This window comes from Pan troglodytes, chromosome 4 (genome assembly GCF_028858775.2).
Source record: "Pan troglodytes isolate AG18354 chromosome 4, NHGRI_mPanTro3-v2.0_pri, whole genome shotgun sequence".
NCBI lineage: Eukaryota > Metazoa > Chordata > Mammalia > Primates > Hominidae > Pan > Pan troglodytes.
The window spans coordinates 109,179,090-109,204,129 of NC_072402.2; the positions used below are offsets into that span (position 1 = coordinate 109,179,090).

A 25,040-nucleotide genomic window follows, 5' to 3' on the forward strand; every position below is an offset into this window, starting at 1 on the left:
TATTGTGTTGTATGTATCGAAAGCCACCATGGAAACATAGAAGAAGGGTGATATTTTGAATTATCTGTCTTGTTTTCTATAGCACTTATATTTGAGGTCACCCCTGCCCCAGAAATAGACAAAGAAGTACTACAAAACTAACTCCTTTTAACAACTTTTGAAATCATAAAAATCAGATTGGCGAAGTGCGATAATATATTCATTGAAGCATATATGTGATTAAATCCGTAGAATTTTAGTGCTGGAAGGAACTTTAAAGTTCATTTATTAACATTCTAATCTTATTAAGTTCAGAGACTTTGACTTCACCAAGATTCCACATCTAGTTGTTAGTGGCTCAGGAATAAGAATCCAGGTATCCAAGGGCCTAAAAATCATAGAATTTCCCTGTACAAAATTAATATAGATAAATCAATATAGTTTTATTCATTGAAGTATTTATCAATTATTGCTTTTATTTTAAAATCTTCATTTTAATATATATATATTTTTTGAGACAGATCTCGGCTTATAGTAACCTTTGCCTCCCGGGTTCAATTGATTCTCATTCCTCAGCCTCCCAAGTAGCTGGGATTCCACCACACCCAGCTAATTTGTTGTATTTTTAGTACAGATGGGGTTTCGCTATGTTGGCCAGGCTGGTCTCGAACTCCAGGCCTGAAGTGATCCTCCAGCCTCGGCCTCCCAAAGTGCTGGGATTACAGGCATGAGCCACCATGTCCAGCTCATTTTAATTTTTTATACCTCAAAAGTATTACTTGACCAGGTGCAGTGGCTCATGCCTATAATCTCAGCACTTCGGGAGGCTGTAATGAGAGGATTGCTTGAGGGTCAGAATTCGAGACCAGCCTGGCCAACATGGTGAAAAAAAAAACAACAACAAAATAATTAGCTGGGCATGTTGGCATGTACCTGTTGTCCTAGTTACTCAGGAGGCTGAGGCAGGAGGATTGTTTGAGCCCAGGAGTTAGAGGCTGCAGTGAGCTATGATTTTACTACTGCATTCCAGCCTGGGCAATAAAAGGAAACCTGGTCCCAGGGAAAAGAAAAAGTATTCCTTGGTCATTGGAAGAAATAAAAATCCAAATAACTATACTCAATATTAACAGCCTCCTGTGCATTCTCTTGTACTCTTCTATGTCTCCTTGTCCATCTAAGCATTTTATAATATTGTTTTAATGAGTTAGTATTAATTCTGGATGGAGAGTTCTTAGAAGGAACATTTTAGGTAGACATGAAGGATGAGTAAGAGTTCAACAAGTGAAGAAGTGGCCACAGGGCATTCTTTGTCAGTGGGTACAGGGAGAGCAAAGTCATGGAGGATTGGCAGCATCTGGTGAGTTTAGGTGCTTTTTGTCACTTTGTCAACTTTGTATGACTAGAACATAGAGTTTTTGGTACAGAGGGCACAAATGGACTTAGAAAGGTCGGATGGACCATGTGTTTAAAGAATCTATACATCAGGCTAAGGGATTCAGATTTGACTTGGTAGGTAATGGTGATCCAGCAAAGGTTTTTAATCAAGGCAATATTTTTAAATCAGGTCTGTATTTTGTAAATATCTTGATGATAACATTATGACATATTATGACATGAATTTAAGGAGGAAAGGGATAGAAAGAAAACAGACAAATTAGCTATTGTAAATGCTCTTTTCTACTGCTCTCATGTCAGAAATCTACACACATGCTCATGTCCTTCCTTAGCTTCTCAGCAGATGACATGTTCAATCTACTCTTAAAAGTAAATATTTACTTTTTTAAAATATTTAAAAATTGTAAAAATACTATTTTAATATATTGTCCTTTCCATAAACAGGCCCTTCATACAAATAATGCCATCTTATAATGGAGGCTTATTTTCTATTATTATTTTCTCTTGCAAATATCCGTTTCAGCCTAGATGGTAAATAATGAGGAAACAGAAATAAGAGGTTGAAAGTGACCAGGCTTATCAGGAAAAAGTAGTTTGCCATATTATAAGAAAAGGAAGTGAAAGCAGCAAGGAAGCTTGGCATGGGGGTTGGAAGGTAGACTCTACTTACCTTAGTGAACTATTTTGGGGATTGAGATGGAAAATAAAAGTGTTTTTTTGGCTCTAAAGTGCTAAACATAGAAATGTAATTACTATTATATAGGCGGGGGCAGTCTTGGAAGTCAAAAACAAGTAAGTTTAACATATTTCTTTAGCAGACAAAGGTTCCATTTCTATGTAAGTAAATACATATGTGTTCATACATACTCTTGACCCAAAGGAAATACACTAAAATATTACCTCACAATGGGAGCCAAAGAGGGGGTAGGATTTTAAGGATACACCTGTGTGTGGTAACATAGGAAACATTGGAAAACACTTGGGAAAAACAGAAGTCACAGTAATACTAGGGCCCAGGAATAGATAACCTAGAGCAGAGGCAATATCTAGGGTTTTGAATTAAATACAAATTTTAATCTAGTTATGAATATTTGTTTCATCTATCTTATAAAAAATTAAATTGTTAACAGGTAAAGCTAAAACCCTCTCTGAAGATCAGTTATAGCCCTTCTTCCCTCACCACAGATAGATACTCTCATCAGTCTGGCATGTATCTTTCTGAGAATAAGTTGGTGGGGAGGAAACTGTCCATTTATAGAAAGAGTTGGAAATGAGAGCCAAGCCCAAGACTGGTGAGAATCATTATGATTCTATAGAAAGCAAAGAATTTACGCAGAGACTGTTTTATATTCTTTTATGGCCACAAGAGGAGACAGAGGAGAGCCTCAGGAAAAAAAAAGAAAAGTGTATTAAACTTACATATCCTAGAGACAGGAGGCACAGCAAGCCACCCAGGGCCACGCAGGAAAGAAGACACCAGGGTGGTCAGGAGGCAGAAGACAGGAGAAAGGGAAGGTTTAGACTACTGCCTTTTGGGGTATTTTCTTGGGAAAGGCAAGGCAAGGCAGGGTGAACAGTTTAGGATTGGCTAGTTTGAATAATTTGTGTGGGTTGCCTGGCTCCTGGCTCCTGGCCCTGGGGTGATTAAGGCAGAGGAATATCCCCTCCTGGGGTGTGTAGGTCAGATGGATGAGGTATGGCACTGGACTGGTTAATCGGTATGTGAAAGGCATGCTCCAGGCTGGGCGCTTTCTTATCTTTCAGAATTAACAAGCCACAGGAGAGACAGGCTCTCTGCAACCAGAAAAGCTTTTTAAGATGTCAAAAACATCGTAATATATATAAAGAAAAATTTAAAATATTTACAATACAGAGACTTTACTTTGAACTTGAAAAAGTGTCTGACACCCATATAATTGACAGAGATGAGATGCGAGCTTGTTTCGTTGCTTGTTAGGATGATTATATCCAAGGTCGATTATCCTTAAGTGCACTGTGTCTAGTTTCTACTTTTAATGGAAGGCTTTTCAAATTACATCTTGTGAGAGACTGGGTGTTTATGTTATACCATCTGTCATTTCTCAGGAAGTAAAAAAGGAAAAGCCATCCATTCTGTCTCTTTCATAGAACCCTTGCCCCAGGCTATTAATAAACAGAGGGCTCTCCTATAAGTGAATCGCAAAAGAAAAATCACAGATGCTTCATGTTTAAGCAAATACTCATTATTTCCTTGGAAATGTGCCCAGTCAAAACCAAACTTCAGGCCAGAAAATTAAAATTTATGGTCCAGATAAGTGAAATCAATGATTAGTGTTCAAAAATAACCCATGAAGAGTTCAGTGTTGAAGGGATTCTCAACATCTTGTGGATGAGAAAATAAGTAGGTCACACAGACAAAAAAGAAAAAAGAAAAAAATCAATCAGGCCATAGCTCCTAATAAATGTGCTACAATGTAACTATACAATATTAACTGCCAAAATGTTTTAACTGGTCTAGATATTTAAGGCTTGAAGTTTGTGGATGTTTCATACCCACCCACGCCAATCCTAGAAAAGAAAATCAAGTTGTTAGAGTAGAAAAGAAACCACTATGTTAAGGGCTTAGGTAAAAAAAAAAATTATATCTAATACGAATTATCGAATTTATTCATAAGCTTAAGTATGTTCATATTTCATATTTGTACTTGTCTTTATTCAAATTCTATTTTCAGAGTCTACAGGCTGTTAGGAGTTTGTTTTCTTTTGGCATTTGCCAAGGTCTCATTAGTTCTGAGACAGTCCTACTGGCATAACTCAGAGGAAGTATTAATACATAAAAATGTCCCACGTGCTAAGCCTCTAAGCATAACAGTGTTTTGCTATTTTCAGGCTTTAGTAATGGCAAATATATATTGTGCTTCTATTTAAGCCAAAATGAAGGCTAATTATTAACAATTGAAGAATGAGTTCCTACGATATGCAGAAATCCCTGTACTTAGAGTCTGCAGGTGCCTAATTCTACAAATAATATTGTAGAATAATAATATTCTACAATAATATTCTGAGTTTCCATAAAGAAGGAATACATATATTTCATATATACCATGACTGATTCAGTCTTAAAAACTCTCATTGCTTGGTAACCAATTAATTCTGTCATAATTATCAATAATTATAAATGGAGGTGGTATAATAAAGAGATGATTAAATGTGGCACTTCAGCTATTGAATGTGAAGGCATGATGAAAGTGTAGAATGACAGGTAAAAGAGAGATTCCCTCACCTTCCAACTCTTAAAACTATCCTTGAATGATACCTCCCAAAGGATCAGCAAATAGTGATGGGCTAACAAAAGTCAGTGTCACCAACCTGATGTTCAATATTAAAACCACACATATATTGCTCATCTACCCTAAGGCGTCGTAGGTCTCCACAGATATATGGGTGACTACAGGGATGGGATGGCCATATTTGGCCCTGTTTACCTGATGCTCACAGGCATAGATTGCTGGTTGTTGTTGCTGTTGTGGTATTGTTGTTGTTCATGTTTTCATGCTTTACTCGGCTTGGAAGTCAGATGGCTGTTCCTACTTCAGGCTTGACCTTGAATATGTTAGTGCAACCCTCTAAATCTCAGTCTCCTCAACTATACAATGGGAATAATAAGAACACTTATTTCACAGGGCTATTATAAAGAGTAAATAAGATAATGTATGTGAAGTTCTTGCACAGTACCTGGTAACTAAAACATGTAATGAATGTTAGGCATTACTAAAGTCATTATAATGAGTATCATCCTCATCTTTTCTTACTACTGTTAAAAATGTATCAATTCCTTTTATTATGCAGTATGATTTTTCCATTTTGTCCTCACAAGAGTAAGTCCTAATATTCGGGGAGTTGGTTTGAGGTCTTTGAAATTACTACATCTCTGCCACAGTTCTTTAGTTTAGAAATAAAAACACTCATTAAAAAAAAATTTCTCGGCCGGGCGCGGTGGCTCACGACTGTAATCCCAGCACTTTGGGAGGCCGAGGCGGGTGGATCATGAGGTCAGGAGATCGAGACCCTCCTGGCTAACCCCGTCTCTTCTAAAAATACAAAAAATTAGCCGGGCATGGTGGCGAGCGCCTGTAGTCCCAGCTACTCGGGAGGCTGAGGCAGGAGAATGGCGTGAACCCAGGAGGCGGGGCTTGCAGTGAGCTGAGATAGCGCCACTGCACTCCAGCCTCTGCGACAGAGTGAGACTCCATCTCAAAAAATAAAAATAAAAATAAAAATTTCCCCCTAAGATTTAAATGACATTGATGGTTCTAAACTTTATTGTTTATGGCCATTTTTAAATAGTTTTTTAGATTTTTAAACTTACTAAATATGAATGTGATAGTTCCTGAGAATGGAGAGTGGTTTTAATAGGGTAAACCATTAAAAAAAAGGTAGAGAAAAAAAATGGAATCTTTTTAAAGACTACTGGTTTTCCAAATAATAGTTTTAGAAATTTTGGTATTTTTACTAGGTAAATATGACACTTCCTACTGGGTAAGTATGAAGTTACACTGAAAAATGTATCCTTCTGTGTAACTTAATATATACCTACTTAAAATTATTATTCCAAAATTGGAAATGATTGGACAAAAGATGGGATTTGTTCCTTAGTTTTGATGACTACAGGAAGACAAAGTCTCCTCAGTGATCAGACACTGAATGAAACAGGAGATATGCTGAAGTTCACTGAGTCAGTTCCAGCATCTGATCTGTCAGTGCCACTTTTGTGCTGGGAGTTCACTGCATTGTATTTATTTATGGAGGTCAATGAGCTGCTCAGAGATGACCCTGTGCTCTGACAGCCTTTATCAGGGGAATTCAAGTTTCTTTGGATAGCTATGGGACTATGAGTTTCTGAAATTTTTACAACCACAGAAAAAATGAAGGATATTTTAACTTAATATTTTAATAGGTTAAAAGGATAAATTTAAGAGTACTTTATTAAAAATAAACAATAATCTTCTCTTCCTCACACACATGCATTATGCAGAGCCATTTTCAAGAATCCAGGAACTAAAAAGCTTTTAAATAGGAATAATTTCTAGGGAGCTTATTGGAACATATCAAGCAGACCTTACATTTGAACATGTCATATGAATATTACCATTGAAAGTATTTCTTAAAATGCTATTAACAGAACAGTTTCTAAGATGACACAGCACAATTAAGCAAGTCTTGTCTTCCATTAGTGCCCATTCATGATTTCAAGGATGATTCCACACACTTGCCACATTGCTACTTTGAAAAGAAATAACCCATTAGATTCACTATGCCAAAATTTAAGACAAATTTTCAACAGCTTATAGTTGAACAGAAGAGATCTCTGCTTAACTCTTAACAAAACAGAAAGTTGGGTTAGCCAATAAGCTACATTTTCTCTAACATGAACACATATGAAAAATGTAGGAAAATTTAAATAAAGGAAATACATCTCATAATCTAAAATAGAAACTTTTAGTATAGTTTCACAAAAGGCATAGTGTTTGTGTTCATTTCCAGAAGAATAAATAGCTTAAGTGAAATAATAAGAGTCTTAAATTATACTGCAATCCAATCAAGTAAAGGACGATCTCACCCAAGAATGAATTAAATACCCGAAGTGGTAACTTCATTTTTACAATGAACTTTTAAAAAATCTAGTTAATTAAATGCATGGTAAAATTCCAGTTGCACTGACTGTAACTTTCTACTTGACCGGCTCGTGTGCTGCACACTAGGGTTCCTGTGTGGCTTTTGGACAATGGGAAAACGACCACCAGGGAAGGGGAGAGAAAGTGACGCAGAGAATGCTAACCAGGTGTGGAGGGTACCCCATATCCATCTCCCCTCCTGACCATAGCCCTACTTTCTCCCTAAGGAGATTGTGTCCCCAAGCCGTCATATAACTGCCACAGGCATGCTTGCAGCATCTGAGTCAGTTGAGTAGTGCCAGGTAAAGGAAAAGTAGGGACAGATACAGGGTGGCGAGGAAGGGTCTTCCAGAGCTCATCTTGTTCTTGATCATGGAGAGGAAAGGGACTCTGCAGGTTGGGCATGAGCTTAGTTTAAGCTGTGTTAGAAGTTTGAAATCTGAAGAAAACTGCGTCTTTGGAGTCTTTATATTGGTTTCGTACTGCCCTGAACAAAGCGGTTTCTCTGGAACTTTAGTTGTATAAAACAATCAGGTTTTTTGTCATTTATTAAATATTTGTTGTGCTTCTATGCACTAGGCACTGTTGTATGTTGTAAAGGCATAGCAGTAAAAACCAGACCAAAAGAACTCTTCCTTAAGTATACTACAATACATTTTAGTGGGAGAAGACGACAATCCACATGTAAAATATACAGAAAGAGGTGATAATTTCCCATAGAAATTATAATATAAAGTTGGAAAAGGAGCCTGGGTTACAGTTTAAACAAGGTAATTAAGGAAGGCTTTGTGTTAGAATGGAATATATAAGCAAAAATTTGAGAGAGAGAGGAGAGAGCAAACCACATACATACCTAGGGAAAGAATGTTCTAGGTGAAGGGGATGGGGCACGCTAATCCTGAGGCAAGAACACACCAGGTGTCTTTAAAGTCCACCAAGAAGGTTAGTTGGTTGATTGGAATGCAGTGACAAGGGCAGAAAATAGTAGATAGGAGAGGGGATAACTAACAACTGAAGGAATGGAGTTAACATTTACTGAGATGGGAAGACATCGGAGCATCAGGCTTGGAACTTGTTAATTTCTACCTGTCTGTTAGATATCCAAGTGGAAGTGACATGTGGGCAGAAGGGAATATATGGTCCACATGTCAACTTGGCTACTGGTATCAATGTGGGTGTTACCAGCATATAGACGGTATTTCAAGTCATGAGACTATCAGGCATCCCCAAGGCAGAAAAGGAGACAACCCAGACTAATGCTTCAGCAACACCACCATTAGTAGGCCAGAGAGAAGAGAAGGAACATTTATTATTTACAGAAATTCAAATAGTAGAGGAAGCTCCACAGGGCAGAAGTAGGAATTGTGATGGATGTTGCAAGGCACAGATTTCTGGCTCAATATACAAGACAACATTCTAACAACTAAAGCTGTCAGCAATAGTAAGGGCTATCTCCTTGGTTTGGGAGTGTTCACAAAAGCTGATTGACTTATCACTCAGGATCCAAGGCTATCAGCAAGGAAAGAGAAAGAAGACTCCTGTTAAGTTTTATATCACCCATTAGGTACATAGTGTGTGGTAATAAATAATATCACCAAAAACTGCCTATATACTCTATACATGTAAACTAAGTTGAGGATTATGGCAACCACTTACTTAAATCAAAGTTAACCAAATATATTTTGGCTTGAGATGGTTGATAAAATCGAATCTCAAGAGATTGTCCCCAGTGTCCTCTCCTGACTTCTCATGTTCTCTTTGAGTTTAGAGACAGTCTTTTTTTTTTTTTTTTTTTGAGACGGAGCCTTGCTGTGTCACCCAGGCTGGAGTGCAATGGCTTGATCTCCGCTCACTGCATCACTGCAAGCTCTGCCTCTCGGGTTCACGCCATTCTTCTTCCTCAGCCTCCCAAGTAGCTGGGACTACAGGTGCCCGAGACAGTCTTTTAATGTAATGGTAATCCTTAACTTCTGGGTCTCCAGACCATAAATCATTTTTGATGCCCACTTCTATAGAAGACACTACTTCGAGAACAGAACCAACTGTGCCAGAGAATTCACAGTTCTGTGAGGATTCAACTCTATTATTATATATGTGGGGGTGGGATGATGGGAGGAAAAGAGGTCAAAAGGAAGAGGTGATTGATAGCAAGTGGGTAGAAGATTTGCTTAAAACGTCTTATTTTGGACCAGAACACCCACAAAATGTTCCACTTTAAAATGTTATTACAGAAAGGATATGCATAAAATAAAAATAAAAAGTTTTGCAAGAATTATTATTGATTATCATCAGTGAGAAGGTTTATATCTCCGTTAGAGAAAAACATAATGTTTTTCTTTTCTTTTCTTTTCTTTTCTTTTCTTTTTTTTTTTTTTTTTTGAGGCAGAGTCTCACTCAGTCCCCCATGCTGGAGTGCAGTGGTGCGATCAATCTTGGCTCACTGCAACCTCCACCTCCCAGGTTCAAGCAATTCTCCTGCCTCAGCCTCCTGAGTAGCTGGGACCACAAGCGCACACTGCCACACCGGGCTAATTTTTTGTATTTTAGTAGAGACGGGGTTTCACCGTGTTGCCCAGGCTGGTCTCGAACTCTTGAGCTCAGACAATCCACCCACCTTGTAATATTTTTCACACTTAACACGAGACACTTTAAATTCTAAGTCCATTACTTTATCTTTGCACCTCCATCTACTGAAGATATTTTTATGTAATTTTAATATTAGGATGAGATAGGTTTATTTATTTTATCCTACTTCATCCCACGAAAATTGAAAGGTAGCTTTTCAACAGTTAATACCACTTTGCTGGCATCCATCACAACTCTGAAGTGACCTGGAGACTCGGTCTGATTCAGAGTTGGAGAAAATGGCAATGACTTCAAGATAGGAAGGCTCAATGGAATTTCACAGAAAAGCAAATTTCACAGGGCAATAAAAATAAGTTGTATTTTTTTTTCCTTTTTTGAAAGCACTAGGTATTCTCAAATATTTGATTTTCTCTTCAGGATATTATTTAAAAATAAAAAATTAGATGAGGGAAATAAACAGACTATTTTCACTCATTTATAAGATTTATACAAAGAGAAAATCATATAATTCTTGCGGTAAGGAAGACTTTTTTAACAGCTTAAATGAAAAACATGAAGTGGGAGTTGGATTGACTGATAATTGCAGTGCAAAAAATCAAGAGCCCTGGAGGAAGGAAAGAGTGAGTTAGAACATAAAGTATATCATTTGTGTTTCAAAACACCTAACTTTTTCTTTTCTCACTCCACTCTCAAGTCACAGAAAACTAAAATGACAAAAGCCCCAAATACCTTCTCAGTCCTTCTCAACCTTTCAGAGCATGGCACGCATAGAATTGAGAATATTCTGAGATTCACTGTAGTAAGCTGACAAGGCAGCTTCTAGCCAGAGGCAACCCCCTCTGGAAGTCTCAGGTGTGATTCAGTCTCATCTGCACCTTTGTCACTGCTCTTAGTCTCCTGAACTGGGGCATTATCTTTTTATCAAATCAAAAATTGCACCAAGTTTTAAACAGGTTGTGCTCCTTTCTTAGCAAATGTAGATGACAGCTAAACAAAGGACCGCACAAAGTACAGATGCTGAGAAAATCACCCAGTGTGGAGTCTGCCCAACTGTGGGCACTGCTGCCGCCCATAGGCAGCTGCCTCAAGTGCATTCTTCTCCTCTGGGTTCCTAGGCCAAGCTAGGAAAAGGATAGAGGCAGAGAATTTCCTAATACTGCTTTTCAGCCTCCTTAGATAAATCCCCTCCCCCCTTCACTCTTCTCCCTCCTCCCTCCTCCTTCCCAGAGGCACAGTTTAGAGAGACTCTAGATGCTGGGCTCAAGATACCGTGGATTTTTGTGGCTCCCAGAAAACACTGAATTCAAAACAAGCCTCTATAGTAAACAAAAAAAAAAAAAAAAAAAAAAAATCCCAGCATTTGCCCCTAGCTCTAATAGGGACAATAATTCTGGAAAGTCAGGTTCAGGCTTTTAGATGCAAATAGATCTTTTCCCATATGTTTTGAATTGCTAAAACAGAAAGAGTGGAAAGAATTTTGAAACAAACAAGACCCCTGACCTACTGGATCTGCAGTCTGGCCTCTACCTGCCTCACAGGCACTGCTCATCCCACCTAGGCATGGCTGGATACTTGAGCCATGCTCCAGCCATGTTGGCTTCTTTCAGTTCCTCCAGTGCCCCTTGCTTCTTCCTGCCACAGGGTCTTTGCATAACTTTTTCCACTTGCAACTCTATTCTCTTTTCCTTCAACCTCTTCCCCATTTGCCTAATTAACTTCTCTAGATCCTCTACATCTCAGTTCAAACTTTCTTTGCACCAGTCACATTCGCTGACCTCTGTGACCAGGCCAACCCCGTACTAAAAATATTCTTCCTCCAAGCATTTCCAGTTATCACTTTGCATTTCTTCCTTTGATGTTTTTGATTTATGTCTACATCCCCCACCCAACTGTAAGCTCCTAGATGACAAAGACTTGTTCTCTTTAACCTGCTCATTATTCCCCTAGCACCTCCAAGTATAGTTGGCCCATCACACAGCAGGTGCTTAATAAATATTTGATGATTTCTTTAATGAGTGAGTGAATGAACCTGTTGATTTCATTCACCTTAGTCTCCCTCAAATTTTTTCCAAAAGAGTTACTAATGGTGTGAAAGCTCTTCTGATGAAGAATGCCGCTCTGTAGCTTTAACTCAGTAAGTAAGAAAGAATCATAAAACTCAACTAGGGCATTGACAAAATGAAAGTACAGTCAATAACCAAAATCGTCCCTTTTAATTTTTCTTCTAGGAATTTAAGAAAAGAAGGCAAATTTAGCACCAGTGGTCCCTATAAGTGAGCCCTAGGCCATATCTGATGCTTTTTATTTTAGGATCATTTCCAAAACTAGTTACAATGATTTTATTTGATAAAGTGAAATTCATCCCAATCTCTAGAGGGATACTCAGTCTCTAAATGTTTCAATGGTGCCATCGTCTTATTTTTAAAAAGAGTCACACTTAGACCTAGATGGTATGTTAATGAATATATAATATAAGGTTTGAATTTTTGTATAATTTTTATATTTAGTTAAACTTTCTGTTTTAAAAAGGAAGTCTGGCATCTTGGGAATTCTAAGACCGTTTACCAAACTTATTCTGCATTGAAGATTGGAGTATGAGGTTTTGTGGGAGCTTGGTATCATTTAGTGTTTTATGAGCAATAACATGAATGGTAAGATAATTTTAGGAAGTGGTAGACAGATTGGATTCACTTGGAACACAGCCAGAAAAATCAATAAATGATTATTTACTAATTCAGAAAAGATGATGATTCTAAGTCTTTTAAAATGCATTTCTAAAAACTGTTTTACAAATCAGCAAGAAAAAGGCGCAAAGGGCATGAATAGACAATGCTCAAAAGAAGATATACAAATGGGAGAGAATCCACAGACCCTGTGTATAGGAAGCAGATTGTTCCTGCAGGCCCCAGGAGACAGCCGAAAAACTCTGAAGACAAAGGACATAACCTCTTGGGAGCTCTAGGCTCTACCTACCACCTGATCCTCCCTGTACTACCACAGCTGATGCTCTCTTGAAAGTGCCACCTCCTGGCAGGAGGCCAACCAACACAAAACACTGCAATAAACAAATCTACAACTAAGGACCCTCACAGAGTCCATTTCACTTTCCTGCCACCTCCACTGGAGCAGGTGCTGCTATACATGGCTGAGAGACCTGAAGATGGTTTACACCACAAGACTCTGTGTAGACACCCCCCACTACCAGCCCAGACCCCAGCAGCTCCACTGGGTGGCTAGATCCAAAAGATTAATAACAAGCACTGCAGTTTGCCTTTCGGGAAGCCACATCCCTAGAGGAAGGGGGAGAGCACAGCATCAAGGGAGTATAGTGTGGGACAAAAGAATCAGAATAGCAGCCTTTTAGCCCCACATCTTCCCTCTGACATAGTCCACCCAAATGAGAAGGAACCAGAAAAACAATTCTGGTAATATGACAAAAAAAGGTTCTTTCACACTCTCAAAAGATCCCCCTAGCTTACCGGCAATGGATCCAAACCAAAAAGAAATCCCTGAATTGGCAGAAAAAAAATTCAGCAGGTCGATCATTAAGCTAATCAAGGAGACACCAGAGAAAGGTGAAGTCCAATTAAATGAAATTTTAAAAAAATGAGATATGAAGGGAAAAATCTTCAGGGAAATAGCATAAATAAAAAAACAATCACAACTTCTGGAAATGACGGACACATTTAGAGAAATGCAAAATGCACTGGAAAGTCTCAGCGATAGACCTGAACAAGCAGAAGAAAGAACTTCAGAGCTCGAAGACAAAGTTTTTGGATTAACCCAATTCAGTAAAGACGAAAAAAAGAATTTAAAAAAATGAAAAAAGCCTCCAAGAGGTTTGGGGTTATGTTAAATGAACAAACCTAAAAATAATGGATGTTTCTAAGGAAGAAGAAAAATCTAAAAGTGTGGAAAACATATTTGTGGGAATAGTTGAGGAAAACTTCCCTGGCCTTGCTAGAGATCTAGACATACAAGTATAGGAAGCTCAAAGAATACCTGGGAAATTTATTGCATAAAGATCAACACCCAGGCACAGAGTCATAAGGTTATCTAAAGTCAAGACGGAGGAAATAATCTTAAGAGCCATGTATTCTATGGAAGTGGGCATGGAAAATGATTTATAGTCTAGGGACCCAGAAGTTAAGGATTACCATTACATTAAAAGACTGTATCTAAACTCAAAGAGAACATGAGAAGTCAAGAGAGGACAGTGGGGACAATCTCTTGAGATTTGATTTTATCAGCCATCTCAAGCCAAAATATATTTGGTTAACTTTGATTTAAGTAAGTGGTTGCCATAATCCTCAACTTAGTTTACATGTATAGAATACATAGACAGTTTTCTGGTGATATTATTTAATACCACACACTATGTATCTAATGGGTGATATAAAAAACTTAACAGGAGTCTTCCTTCTCTTTCTTTGCTGATAGCCTTGGATCCTGAGTGATGAGTCAATCGGCTTTGTGAACACTCCCAAACCAAGGAGATAGCCCCTACTATTGCTGACAGCTTTAGTTGTTAGAATATTGTCCTGTATACTGAGCCAGACATCTGTGCCTTGCAACATCCATTCACAATTCCTAATTCTGCCCTGTGGAGTTTCCTCTACTCTTTGAATTTCTGTAAATAATAAATCTTCCTTTTCTTCTCTCTGGCCTACTAATGATGGTGTTGCCTAAGGATCACTCCGGGTTGCACTTAAGGCAGTGCTAGGAGGCAAATTCATAGCCTTAAATCCCTACATCAAAAAGTCTGAAAGAGCACAAATAGACAATCTAAGGTCAAACCCCAAGGAACTAGAGAAACAAGAACAAACCCAACTTAACCCAAGCAGAAGAAAAGAAATAACTAAGATAAGAGCAGAGCTAAATGAAATGGAAACAAACCAAAAAAATTACAAAAAATAAATGAAACTAAAAGCTGGTTCTTTAAAATAATAATTAAAAAAGATAACCATTAGCAAGATAGACCAAGAAAGAAGAGAGAAGATCCAAATAAGCTCAATTGGAAACAAAACAGGAGATACTACAACCAATACCACAGAAATGCAAAAGATCATTCAGGGCTACTATGAACACCTTTATGTGCATGAACTAGAAAACCTAGAGGAGATGGATAAATTCCTGGAAATATACCACCCTCTTAGATTAAACCAGGAAGAAATAGAAACTCTGAACAGACCAATAAGAAGCAGCAAGATTGAAATGGTAATTTTAGAAATTGCCAACAAAAAAGTCCAAGACCAGCTGGATTCACAGCTGAATTCTATCAAACATTCAAAGAAGAATTGGGACCAATCCTATTGACACTATTCCAAAAGATAAAGAGGGAATCCTCCCTAAATCATTCTATGAAGCCAGTATCACCCTAATATCAAAACCAGGAAAGGACATAACCAAAAAGAAAACTATAGATCAATATTCCTGATGAATATAGAAGAAAACATCCTTAACAAAATACCAGCTAACCCAATTCAACAGCATATCAAAAAGATAATCCACCATGATCAAGTGGGTTTCATACCAGGGATGCAGGGATGGTTTAACATATGCAAGTGATACACCACATAAACAGAATTAAAAACAAAAATCACATGATCATCTCAATAGACCCAGGAAAAGCATCTGACAAAATCCAGCAATGCTTTATGATTAAAACCATCAGCAAAATCAGCATAGAAGGGTCGTACCTTTACATAATAAGACTCATCTATGACAAACCTAAAGCTAACATAATACCGAATGGGGAAAAGTTGAAAGCATTCCCCCTGAGAACTGGAGCAGGACAAAGATGCCCACTGTCACAACTTCTATTCATCATAGTACTGGAAGTCCTAGCCAGAGCAATCAGACAAGAGAAAGAAATAAAAGGTATCCAAATCGGTAATGAGGAAGTCAAACTGTCAGTTTGCTGGTGATATCATTGCATACCTACAAAACCCTAAAGACTCCTGCAAAAAGCTCCTAGATCTGATAAATGAATTCAGCAAAATTTCAGGATACAAAATTAATGTACACAAATCAGTAGCTCTGCGATACACCAACAGCAAACAAGATGAGAATCAAATAAAGAACCCAACCCCTTTTACAATAGCAGCAAAAAATTAAAATACTTAGGAACAAACCTAGCCAAGGACATGAAAGACCTCTCTACAAGGAATTCTATAAAACACTGCTGAAGGAAATTATAGATGACACAAATGGGATATGTCCCATGCTCATGGATGAGTAGAATCAATATTGTGAAAATGACCACACTGTCAAAGCAATCTACAAATTCAATACAATTCCCATCAAAATACCACCATCATTTATCACAGAGTTAGAAAAAAACTATTCTAAAATTCATATGGAACCACAAAAGAGCCTGCATAGCCAAAGCAAGACTAAGCAAAAAGAACAAATCTGGAGGCATCACATTATCTGACTTTATACTGTAAAGCCTTAGTCACCAAAACAACATGGTACTGGTATAAAAATAGGCACATAGCTCGATGGAACAGAATAGAGAACCCAGAAATAAAGTGAAATACTTGCAGTCACTGATCTTTGACAAAGCAAACAAAAACAAAGCGGGGAAAGGATACCCTATTCGACAAATGGTGATGGGATAATTGGCAAGCCACATGTATATGAATGAAACTGGATCCTCATCCCGCACCTTATACAAAAATCAACTCAAGATGGAAGAAGGACTTAAATCTAAGACCTAACACCATAAAAATTATAGAAGATAAATCAGAAAAACCATCCTGTAAATTAGCTTAGGCAAAGACTTCATGACCAAGAACCCAAAAGCAAATGCAACTTTGTTTTTACAAAGATAAATAGATGGACTTAATTAAACTAAAAAGCTTCTGCATAGCAAAAAAAAAAAAAAAAAAGGCAGAGTAAACAGACAACCCACAGAGTGGGAGAAAATCTTCACAATCTATACATCTGACAAAATACTAATATCCAGAATCTACAAGGAACTCATACAGATCAGCAAGAGGAAAACAAACAATCCCATCAAAAAGTGGACTAAGGACATGAATGGACAATTCTCAAAAGAAGATATACAAATGGTTAACAAACATATGAAAAAAATGCCTAACATCACTAATGATCAGGGAATTGCAAATCAACACCGCAATGCAATGCCACCTTACTCCTGCAAGAATGGCTATAATCAAAAAATCAAAAAATAATACATGTTGGTGTGGATGTGGTAAAAGGGGAACACTTTTACGCTGTTGATGGGAATGTAAACTAGTACAACCACTATGGAAAACAGTGTGGAGATTCCTTAAATAACTAAAAGTAGAACTACCATTTGATCCAGCAATCCCACTACTGGATATCTACTCAGAGGAAAAGAAGTCATGTGAAAAAGAAACTTGCCCAAATGGCTATCAATCAATGAGTTCGTAAAGAAATTGTCACACACACACACACACACACACACACACACACACCATGGAATACTACTCAGCCATAAAAAGGAGTGAAATAATGACATTTGCAGCAACCTGGATGGAGTTAGAGACCATTATTGTAAGTGAAGTAACTCAGGAATGGAAAACCAAACATCATATGTTCTCCCTCATAAGTGGGAGATAAGCATTTGAATGCAAAGGCATACAAATGATACAAATGGACTTTGGAGACTCAGGGGAAAGGGTGGGAGTGGGGCGAGGGATAAAAAACTACACATTGGGTACAGTGTACAATGCTCAGGTGATGGGTACACCAAAATCTCAGAAATCCCCACTAAAGAAATTTTCAATGTGACCAAACACCTCCTATTCTCCTAAAACTACTGGAATAAAAATAAAAATATCAAGAAAACTGTTTTATACCTTAAAGTGATTTTCTTCTTCTATTTTGTTTGTTTTGATAATAAGGTGAGAAAAGATATGAAGGACAGCCAGAGTGCTTATACCATTAAAAGATACATTAATTGATGTTTTTTCTTGAACTAAATTGAAAGTAGCCAACTTTCTTGCCCTAAGAAGATCACAAATTATTAGAATTACCTGCAAGGACATTTGATACTTAGGAGACTTGAAGCTGGGGTGCTAGAGCCTGAACTTTATTATAAAAATTCTTCTGGCTCTTGGAAAAGGCCTATCTAGATTGCTAGAGTGTGTTCTACTGGTTCTGAACAAAGTCAATGCCATATTAACTAGTAATTTAAAATATTAAGCTGGGTACTGTGGCTCATGCCTGTAATTCCAGCACTTTGGGAGGCCGAGGCGGGTGGATCACAAGGTCAGGAGTTCGAGCCCAGCCTGACCAACATGGTGAAACCCCATCTCTATTAAAAATACAAAAATTAGCTGGGTGTGGTGGCACCTGCCTGTAATCACAGCTACTCAGGAGGCGGAGGCAAGAGAATCGCTTGAACCCAGGAGGCAGAGGTTGCAGTGAGCTGAGATCGTGCCGCTGTACTCCAGCCTGGGTGACAGAGCGAGATTCTGTCCCAACAACAACAACAAAAATTAGCAAAAGCACCTGTAATCCCAGCTACTCAGGAGGCTGAGGCACGAGAAGCGCTTGAACCCAGGAGGCGGAGGTTGCAGTGAGCAGAGATCGTGCCATTGGGCTCTAGTCTGGGCAACAAGAGTGAAACTCCATCTCAAAAAAAAAAAAAAAAAATATATATATATATATATATACATATATATTTGAAAGTTATTGAAAATGATATCTAATTGTGTCTAGGTGTTTTGACTTTGTTTCACCCCAATTTTTTATGATTTTCAAAATAAGTTATTTTAAAAACAATTATTTTTAAGATGAATTTATTATGGATGGCATAAACATTTTTTATTCCTTTTGTCTGTTAACTTCACTGTGGGACGTTTAACTTTTTACATGGCAAGTTTACTCACATTGCAGTACAGTGCTTCACAAAGAAATAAATTGCCTTTGGAGAGTAAGGTTGCACCCAGTGCTGCGACAGATCAGAACTTGCCATGTCAGGTATGAAACTCAGACTCCCTGTATAGTGGATCCAAAAAGCAGGTTGTGACACACTATTCATTTTCCTTAGAGTTCTTTGGCTGGGAGCTATTAGCAGTGCCTAGAGAAAACATCTGACCCTTGCCAGTATGTGTCTCTGGCCTGCACGGGGTGGGAGGGTTGATTTCACTAGAGCCAACAGGATGAGTCCCCACAGGGCAGCATACACAGTAGCTGTTGTAGCAGAAGAAATGAGAAATGCAACAGGTCTGCAGGTTAGAATGCTTGTTCTTGTCCTCTCTTCTTGTTGAATGATCAGTAACACATCCTTTACTAATAATATAATGGGTAGCAGGTTAAAACTCAAAGTTAACTTGGAAATCAGCTATTTGGATTCATTTACAGTTTAGAGGTAAAAAACCAAGATCCAGAAAATGTAAAAGACTCTCTCAACATATTTCTATATTTATGTTTAAATGTCAGTATGGGGCTTGATAGCATTTCAGACTGAATAAGATTCACTGATGTGAAGACCTGCATGGAGAAGGACTAATGCATGTGGAATATGCATGCTCAATATGTGTGCATTCGGCTCCTTGACTGGAACATCTCCTAGAGACAAAAATAGGCAATAGCAGCCTTCCTGCAATGGCAGCATAATCTGAGTTCCCCTTTACAAGGGAAAGTTCACTGTCAGGGCTGTTGTGCTCAAAGACACTTTCTGTGGGGTACAGATTGCCCCGGAGAATGAAAGCTAACCTGACAGAGTGAATGATGGTAGTTCGTATCAGCCATGCATGTTTCTTAATTTTGTTAATTAAACCTTAAAAGAAAAGGTCTCTAGGAATAATTCATCTGTAGATTAAAAAAAGCTTTTTGGCTACAGATACAGTTCCTTAAAAGGTGCATCTTGCTGAATTGCTGTGTAGAGTGCTAGAATGCACACCCTCCTTTCACCATACAGGTTCTTTATCTCATATAGGGAGCACTTCAAAAAGTTTGTGAAAAAATGGTGAAAATGATGAAAAATATAAACTTTATATCTCAACATAAACTGCATCAAGGTCAAGAGACTTTTGTAAGTGATAACAGCAGCCATTTAGTCTATCCCTAGAGAACTGAGGGATAACCATGTCAATGCAGTCTTTTTTACATTATTAACTGAAAAAACAATAAGTGTTCCTTATAGAAATTTTAAGATAAAGAAACAAAAAGAAGTCAGAAGGAACCAAGTTACTACTGTAAGGTAGATGCCTAACGATTTCCTATTGAAAGTCTCATCAAATTGTCCTTGTTTGATAAGAGGAATGAGCATGAGCATTTTTGTGGTGGAGAAGGATTGTCTGGTGAAGGTTTCCTGGGAATTTTTCTGCTACAGCTTTGGCTAACTCTCTCAAAACAGTCTCATATGAAACACGTTATTTTTCTTTGGCCCTCCAGAAAGTCAACAGGCAAAATGCCTTGAGCATCCAAAAAAACCATTGCCATGACACTTGCTCTTTACCAATCTGCTTTTGCTTAGCCTGGACCACTTCCACCTCTTGGTAGCCATTGCTTTGATTGTGCCTTGTCTTCAGAATTATACTGTTGAAGCCATGTTTTATCTCCTGTTACAATTCTTTGAAGAATCAGGCTCAGGATTTCAATCCCACTTGTTTAAAATTTCCATTGAAAGCTCTATTTTTGTCTGCATCGATCTGGATGCAACAGTGTTGTCACCCATCGAGTGAAAACTTTGCTCAACTTTTAATTTTTCAGTCAGAATTGTGTCAGCAGAACTCACAGATGTCTGTGATGTTGACTATTGTTTCTGCTCTTGCCAGTCCTCTTCAATTAGGCCATGAGCAAGATTTATTTTTTTCTCAAAAATTGATGTGGATGATCTGCCACTGTGGGCTTTGTCTTCAACATTGTCTTATCCCTTCTTAAAATGAGTTATCCACTTGTATACTGTTAATTTCTTTAGAACATTGTCCCCACAAACTTTTTATAAAGCCTCAGTGATTTCGCCATTCTTCCACCCAAGCTTTACCATATATTTGATGTTTGTTCTTGCTTCAATTTTAGCAGAATTCATGTTGCTCAGATAGAGGCTCTTTTCAAACTGAAGTCTTAGCCTTTTTAGTGTCTCAGACTAGATCCTGTTTGGACATGTTATGACAAGTTAGTACAAGTTTATTTGGTACAAAAAATTGTGAAATTCATGCATAATTTTTTTATAATATGCATTTACCATGACCTTTTGAAGACTCCTCATATTTTATGTAACCCAGCTTCTACAGGGAAATTGGAACATGATGAGAGTTAAGGGATAGTTAGGGAAGAGGTCAGTGGAATGCCCACAGTATTCCTTCCTGTATGGTAAATCCACAGTCCCATGAGGATAGCCTCCCTCCAGAGCTCACTTATTTATTTATTTATTTATTTATTTATTTATTTATTTTTTGAGACAGAGTCTTGTTCTGTTGCCCAGGTTGGAGTGCAGCGGCGCCATCTCTGCAACCTCCACCTCCTGGGTTCAAGCTATTCTCCTGCCTCAGCCTCCCGAGTAGCTGGGATTACAGGCACCTACCACCATGCCTGGCTAATTTTTTTGTATTTTTAGTAGAGACAGGGTTTCACCATGTTGGCCAGGCTGGACTCAAACTCCTGACCTCAGGTGATCCACCTGCCTCGATCTCCCAAAGTGCTAGGATTACAGGTGTGAGCCACTGCGCCCAGCCCCAGAGCTCATCTTGATAGACAACACTGAATGTGACATTTCCAGCCAGCATGACAGAGAATCCTGTTTACTTGCATTCCAACCCCTATCCCAGAGAATGGTATGGTGTCCTCATCCCCAAGGCCTTCCTCAAGCAGCCATCAGCATTAATCAAGAAGCTCCTTCTTCAAGAACGCTGCTGGCACCTGCCGCACTTGTGTTCAAAATCAAGAAAGGCCACTCTGGACAATAGGCCTGAGCTCTATTTCTCCATAGATGGTGGGGCTCTTACTTTCCCTTTTCTTCTGTTGTTAATTAGGCAAACAAATAACACCCTTAGTACTCAGGGAAAGTGCCTGGATCCAGTTAATTACCCATTTTCACAAATCTAAGGTAATAAAAATATAAAAGATACTGCTATTCTCCACACCAGGGCTATTTTATGGCTGAGAAAGCCTTCCTTTTTCACAACAGCGGGCAGAACTAATACAAGCTGCCTCACTGTGCACAGATAAGTTCCCCTTTCTCAGTTCATGACCTCAAGCTGATTGGGATCAGCTGCTCTCTGGAGACCTACATGCATCTCTCAATGCCAGGACATGTGCCAGGACACCTCCTAGCTCCTGCTGCAACCGTCCAGACTAGATACTTGTCAACCCTCCTCACCACCTACACTGGTTCCCACCCTGCACACTGTCAGACCCACACACTCGCTGACACACCCTGCTCCCAGCAGGTCTAGATCTCAAGGCAGCATGCTTGTGACTTTTTTCTCCCTTGTTATGCTTAACTTTCATTTCTTTGTTTTCTATGTACAAAACTCCCTTTGAAGTATTGCATCTTTTGTAGCATACATACAGCTCTATCTACTTGATTTGAGCAGTATCATGATATTCTGACATAGAATATTAAAGTTAATAGTGTTATTTTATGCATCCCAAACACAGATAGACTATAATCTCTCCTACTAAAATAGACGTAAGTATTTATAGCTTCATACTGTGGTTTGGGGAGAGAAGATTGGTTATAAAACTGTTCAGAAATTGTTTTGATGAATTTATTTGTTTCCCATTGCTTGATATTAAAATATAAATATTGACTAAGCTCTAATTTAACACAATTTTCACTTTTTCTGCAGCACCTGAAATTCTTAGAGGTTGTGCCTATGGACCTGAGGTGGACATGTGGTCTGTAGGAATAATCACCTACATCTTGTAAGTGAAGAAAAGCAATATTTATGTAAACTATTTACCTTTCTGTGACATTTTCTAGATACCTCTAATGCTCATAAAAACCATAAAGATTACTTTTTGCCTTTTTGTGATTTTCTGTTACATACTAAATGCAGTTAGTGATAGAATTTCCTGAAAATGAACATTGCTTTTTATTTTGTAATTTTCTTGAGACTGGAATTCTTGTCCAGGGCTTTCCTATGTCTATATCCACTATGTAATATACAGCAGATTTAGGGAACAGTTTATTACTTGACACTAGTAAAGAATATGAGCCCAAGACCAGCTGTGTAAACTTGCTCTTGTTTTACTTATTTGCATCTTATATGAAATTATTAGATTTAGTCCTTTTAAATGGGCAAATGACTATTTAATTTCTTAAGCAATTCCAAACTGGTATATTTCTTATCAGGAATATTTTAAATGCATTTTTAGCTATCAATTTTGTTTCTTATTTCTGTTAGGTTTTCAAGGGTCTTAAATTTAACACCCTACACAAATTTCTTGGGGAAAAAAATGAGTGAAATATTTTAATCCCTGGTATCCCCACATCCATTCCTGAGCTCCTGTCTAATAAGAAATAAGGAGTTTCATGAAATTTGCCAAAGACATGGTAGAACTGCAGGTGGTGATGAAAAAAATCAACCAAATAGAAGAGCGTCTGAGAAGGAAGAATACTGTAGAACAACTAGAAAATAAGATATCGATGCTTTCAAGAGTTTAGTTCAAAACAAGGAGACTTAGTTGCCATTTAGAGAGTACTACAAAGTTAGTTGTTGGAATGCATAATATTCCAATTTAGAGAAATTTTGAAGGGTTTGAAAGTAGGTATACTAGTCTACCTGGGCTTACATAACAAAATATATAGACTGGGTGGCTTAAATAACAGAAAGTTATTTTCTCACAGTTTTCGGGGGCTGGAAGTCCAAGACCAGAGTGTCAGCACAGTCAGCTTCTGCTGAGGGCCCTCTCCTGGCTTGCAGATGGCCGCCCTCTCACGGTGTCCTCACATGATGGGGAGAAGGAGAGAGCAAGCTCTGTGGACTCTTTTCCTATGAGGGGACTAATCCCATGAGGAAGACCCCACTCTCATGACCTCATCTAAACCTGATTGCCTCCCAAGGGCTCCATCTCCAAATACTATCTCATTGGGAGCTGGGGCATCAACATATGGATTTTGGGGTTGGAGGGGGGAATACAATTCAGTCCATAGCAGAATGCTTTTAATTAAAGTTGTTTTTAACTTAATAGTGATCTTAAAAAATTCAATGTCCAGGTGATATGGACTAGGAATGGGCTAACTGTGGTAGGGCCCACAAGCACGTTAGCAAACTCTAAGTTTACCTGATATACAGTGGTTGATCGCCAAGACAGAAAGGTTTAACAAGCAACTGATAAAATAGCCATCCACTAATATGTAATACAAAAAGATATTTTGTGTGCTCAATTCCTTGTGTCTTTAGAAAAGCTTGAGAGGGGCCGGGCACAGTGGCTCACACCTGTAATCCCAGCACTTCGGAAGGCTGAGACGGGTGGATCCATGAGGTCAGGAGATCGAGACCATCCTGGCTAACATGGTGAAACCCCGTCTCTACTAAAAATATAAAAAATTAGCAGGGTGTGGTAGTGGGCGCCTGTAGTCTCAGCTTCTCAGGAAGCTGAGGCAGGAGAATGGCGTGAACCCAGGAGGCGGAGATTGCAGTGAGCTGAGATCTTGCCACTGCACTCCAGCCTGGGTGATAGAACTCCGACTCAAAAACAAAAACAAAACAAAACAAAACAAAAGAAAAAGAAAAGCTTGAGAGGAATTTGGAGAGATAAAGATCCTGTTTTTGTCCCCAAAATGTAGGTTTGCCCCTAAAGTATAAATATACCCAATTTATGTACCAGTGTACCAACAATTGGTAGGTACATTGTTGAAATGTACTGGGAGGCATTAAGTATTAATGATATGAAAGAACTTGGAGAGATCGAAGTAGGAAATTAAGTTACATTTACCCAGAAAAATTGGAATGTGGAATGCATAAAACTTAATGATATCACTGACATGGGAAAATGAAGGGAAAAATATAATTACTTGAGAAATATTTTATTGTAACCCTGAAGATAGTTCTAAAAATCTGTCCTATCCCCTAGTCCATTACCAAATTATGCAAACTATTTTATATATTTCTTTTATCTTTATACACTTTAGGTAATTAATTAATAGGTTTAGTTGAAAGTAAGAGTGGTAGCCTCCAAAATGAAAATAACAGTGCTGCTTACAACTAATATTCTTTAGTTTTTAGCTAACTTCTGTCAGGCCCTAAGCCTGAGGACGTTTTATTTACTCTGTAGTTCTTTAATAATTGGTGAAGTCCACTGGCACGGTCGACTGGCACATTTTCTCTGGTGGGTTGTGCTACTTGATCTCTGTATCTTCTTTATTAGATTGGTTTAATGTACATTTAGTGGCCTGCTGGGCGCCTGAGACTATGACCTCTAACATCTCACTCATTTCACCAGAGTGGCTTGGAGACAGACAGAGTAGAGTACAGA

At 38.3% G+C, this 25,040-nt stretch overlaps 1 protein-coding gene across 4 annotated transcripts in view; it reads left to right on the forward strand.

Annotated features, from left to right (window-relative positions):
- CAMK4 (calcium/calmodulin dependent protein kinase IV) overlaps window positions 1-25,040 on the forward strand; it is a 264,464-nt gene that overhangs the window by 220,547 nt on the left and 18,877 nt on the right. For all 4 annotated transcript variants that reach the window (XR_008548047.2, XR_010156970.1, XM_517873.9 and 1 more), the window contains one exon: window positions 22,409-22,484. Coding sequence is in view for 2 of the 4 variants with exons in the window: in XM_517873.9 (XP_517873.7) it covers window positions 22,409-22,484 (76 nt within the window). In the remaining 2 variants the exon portion in view is untranslated. The remainder of the gene's footprint in view (window positions 1-22,408; window positions 22,485-25,040) is intronic.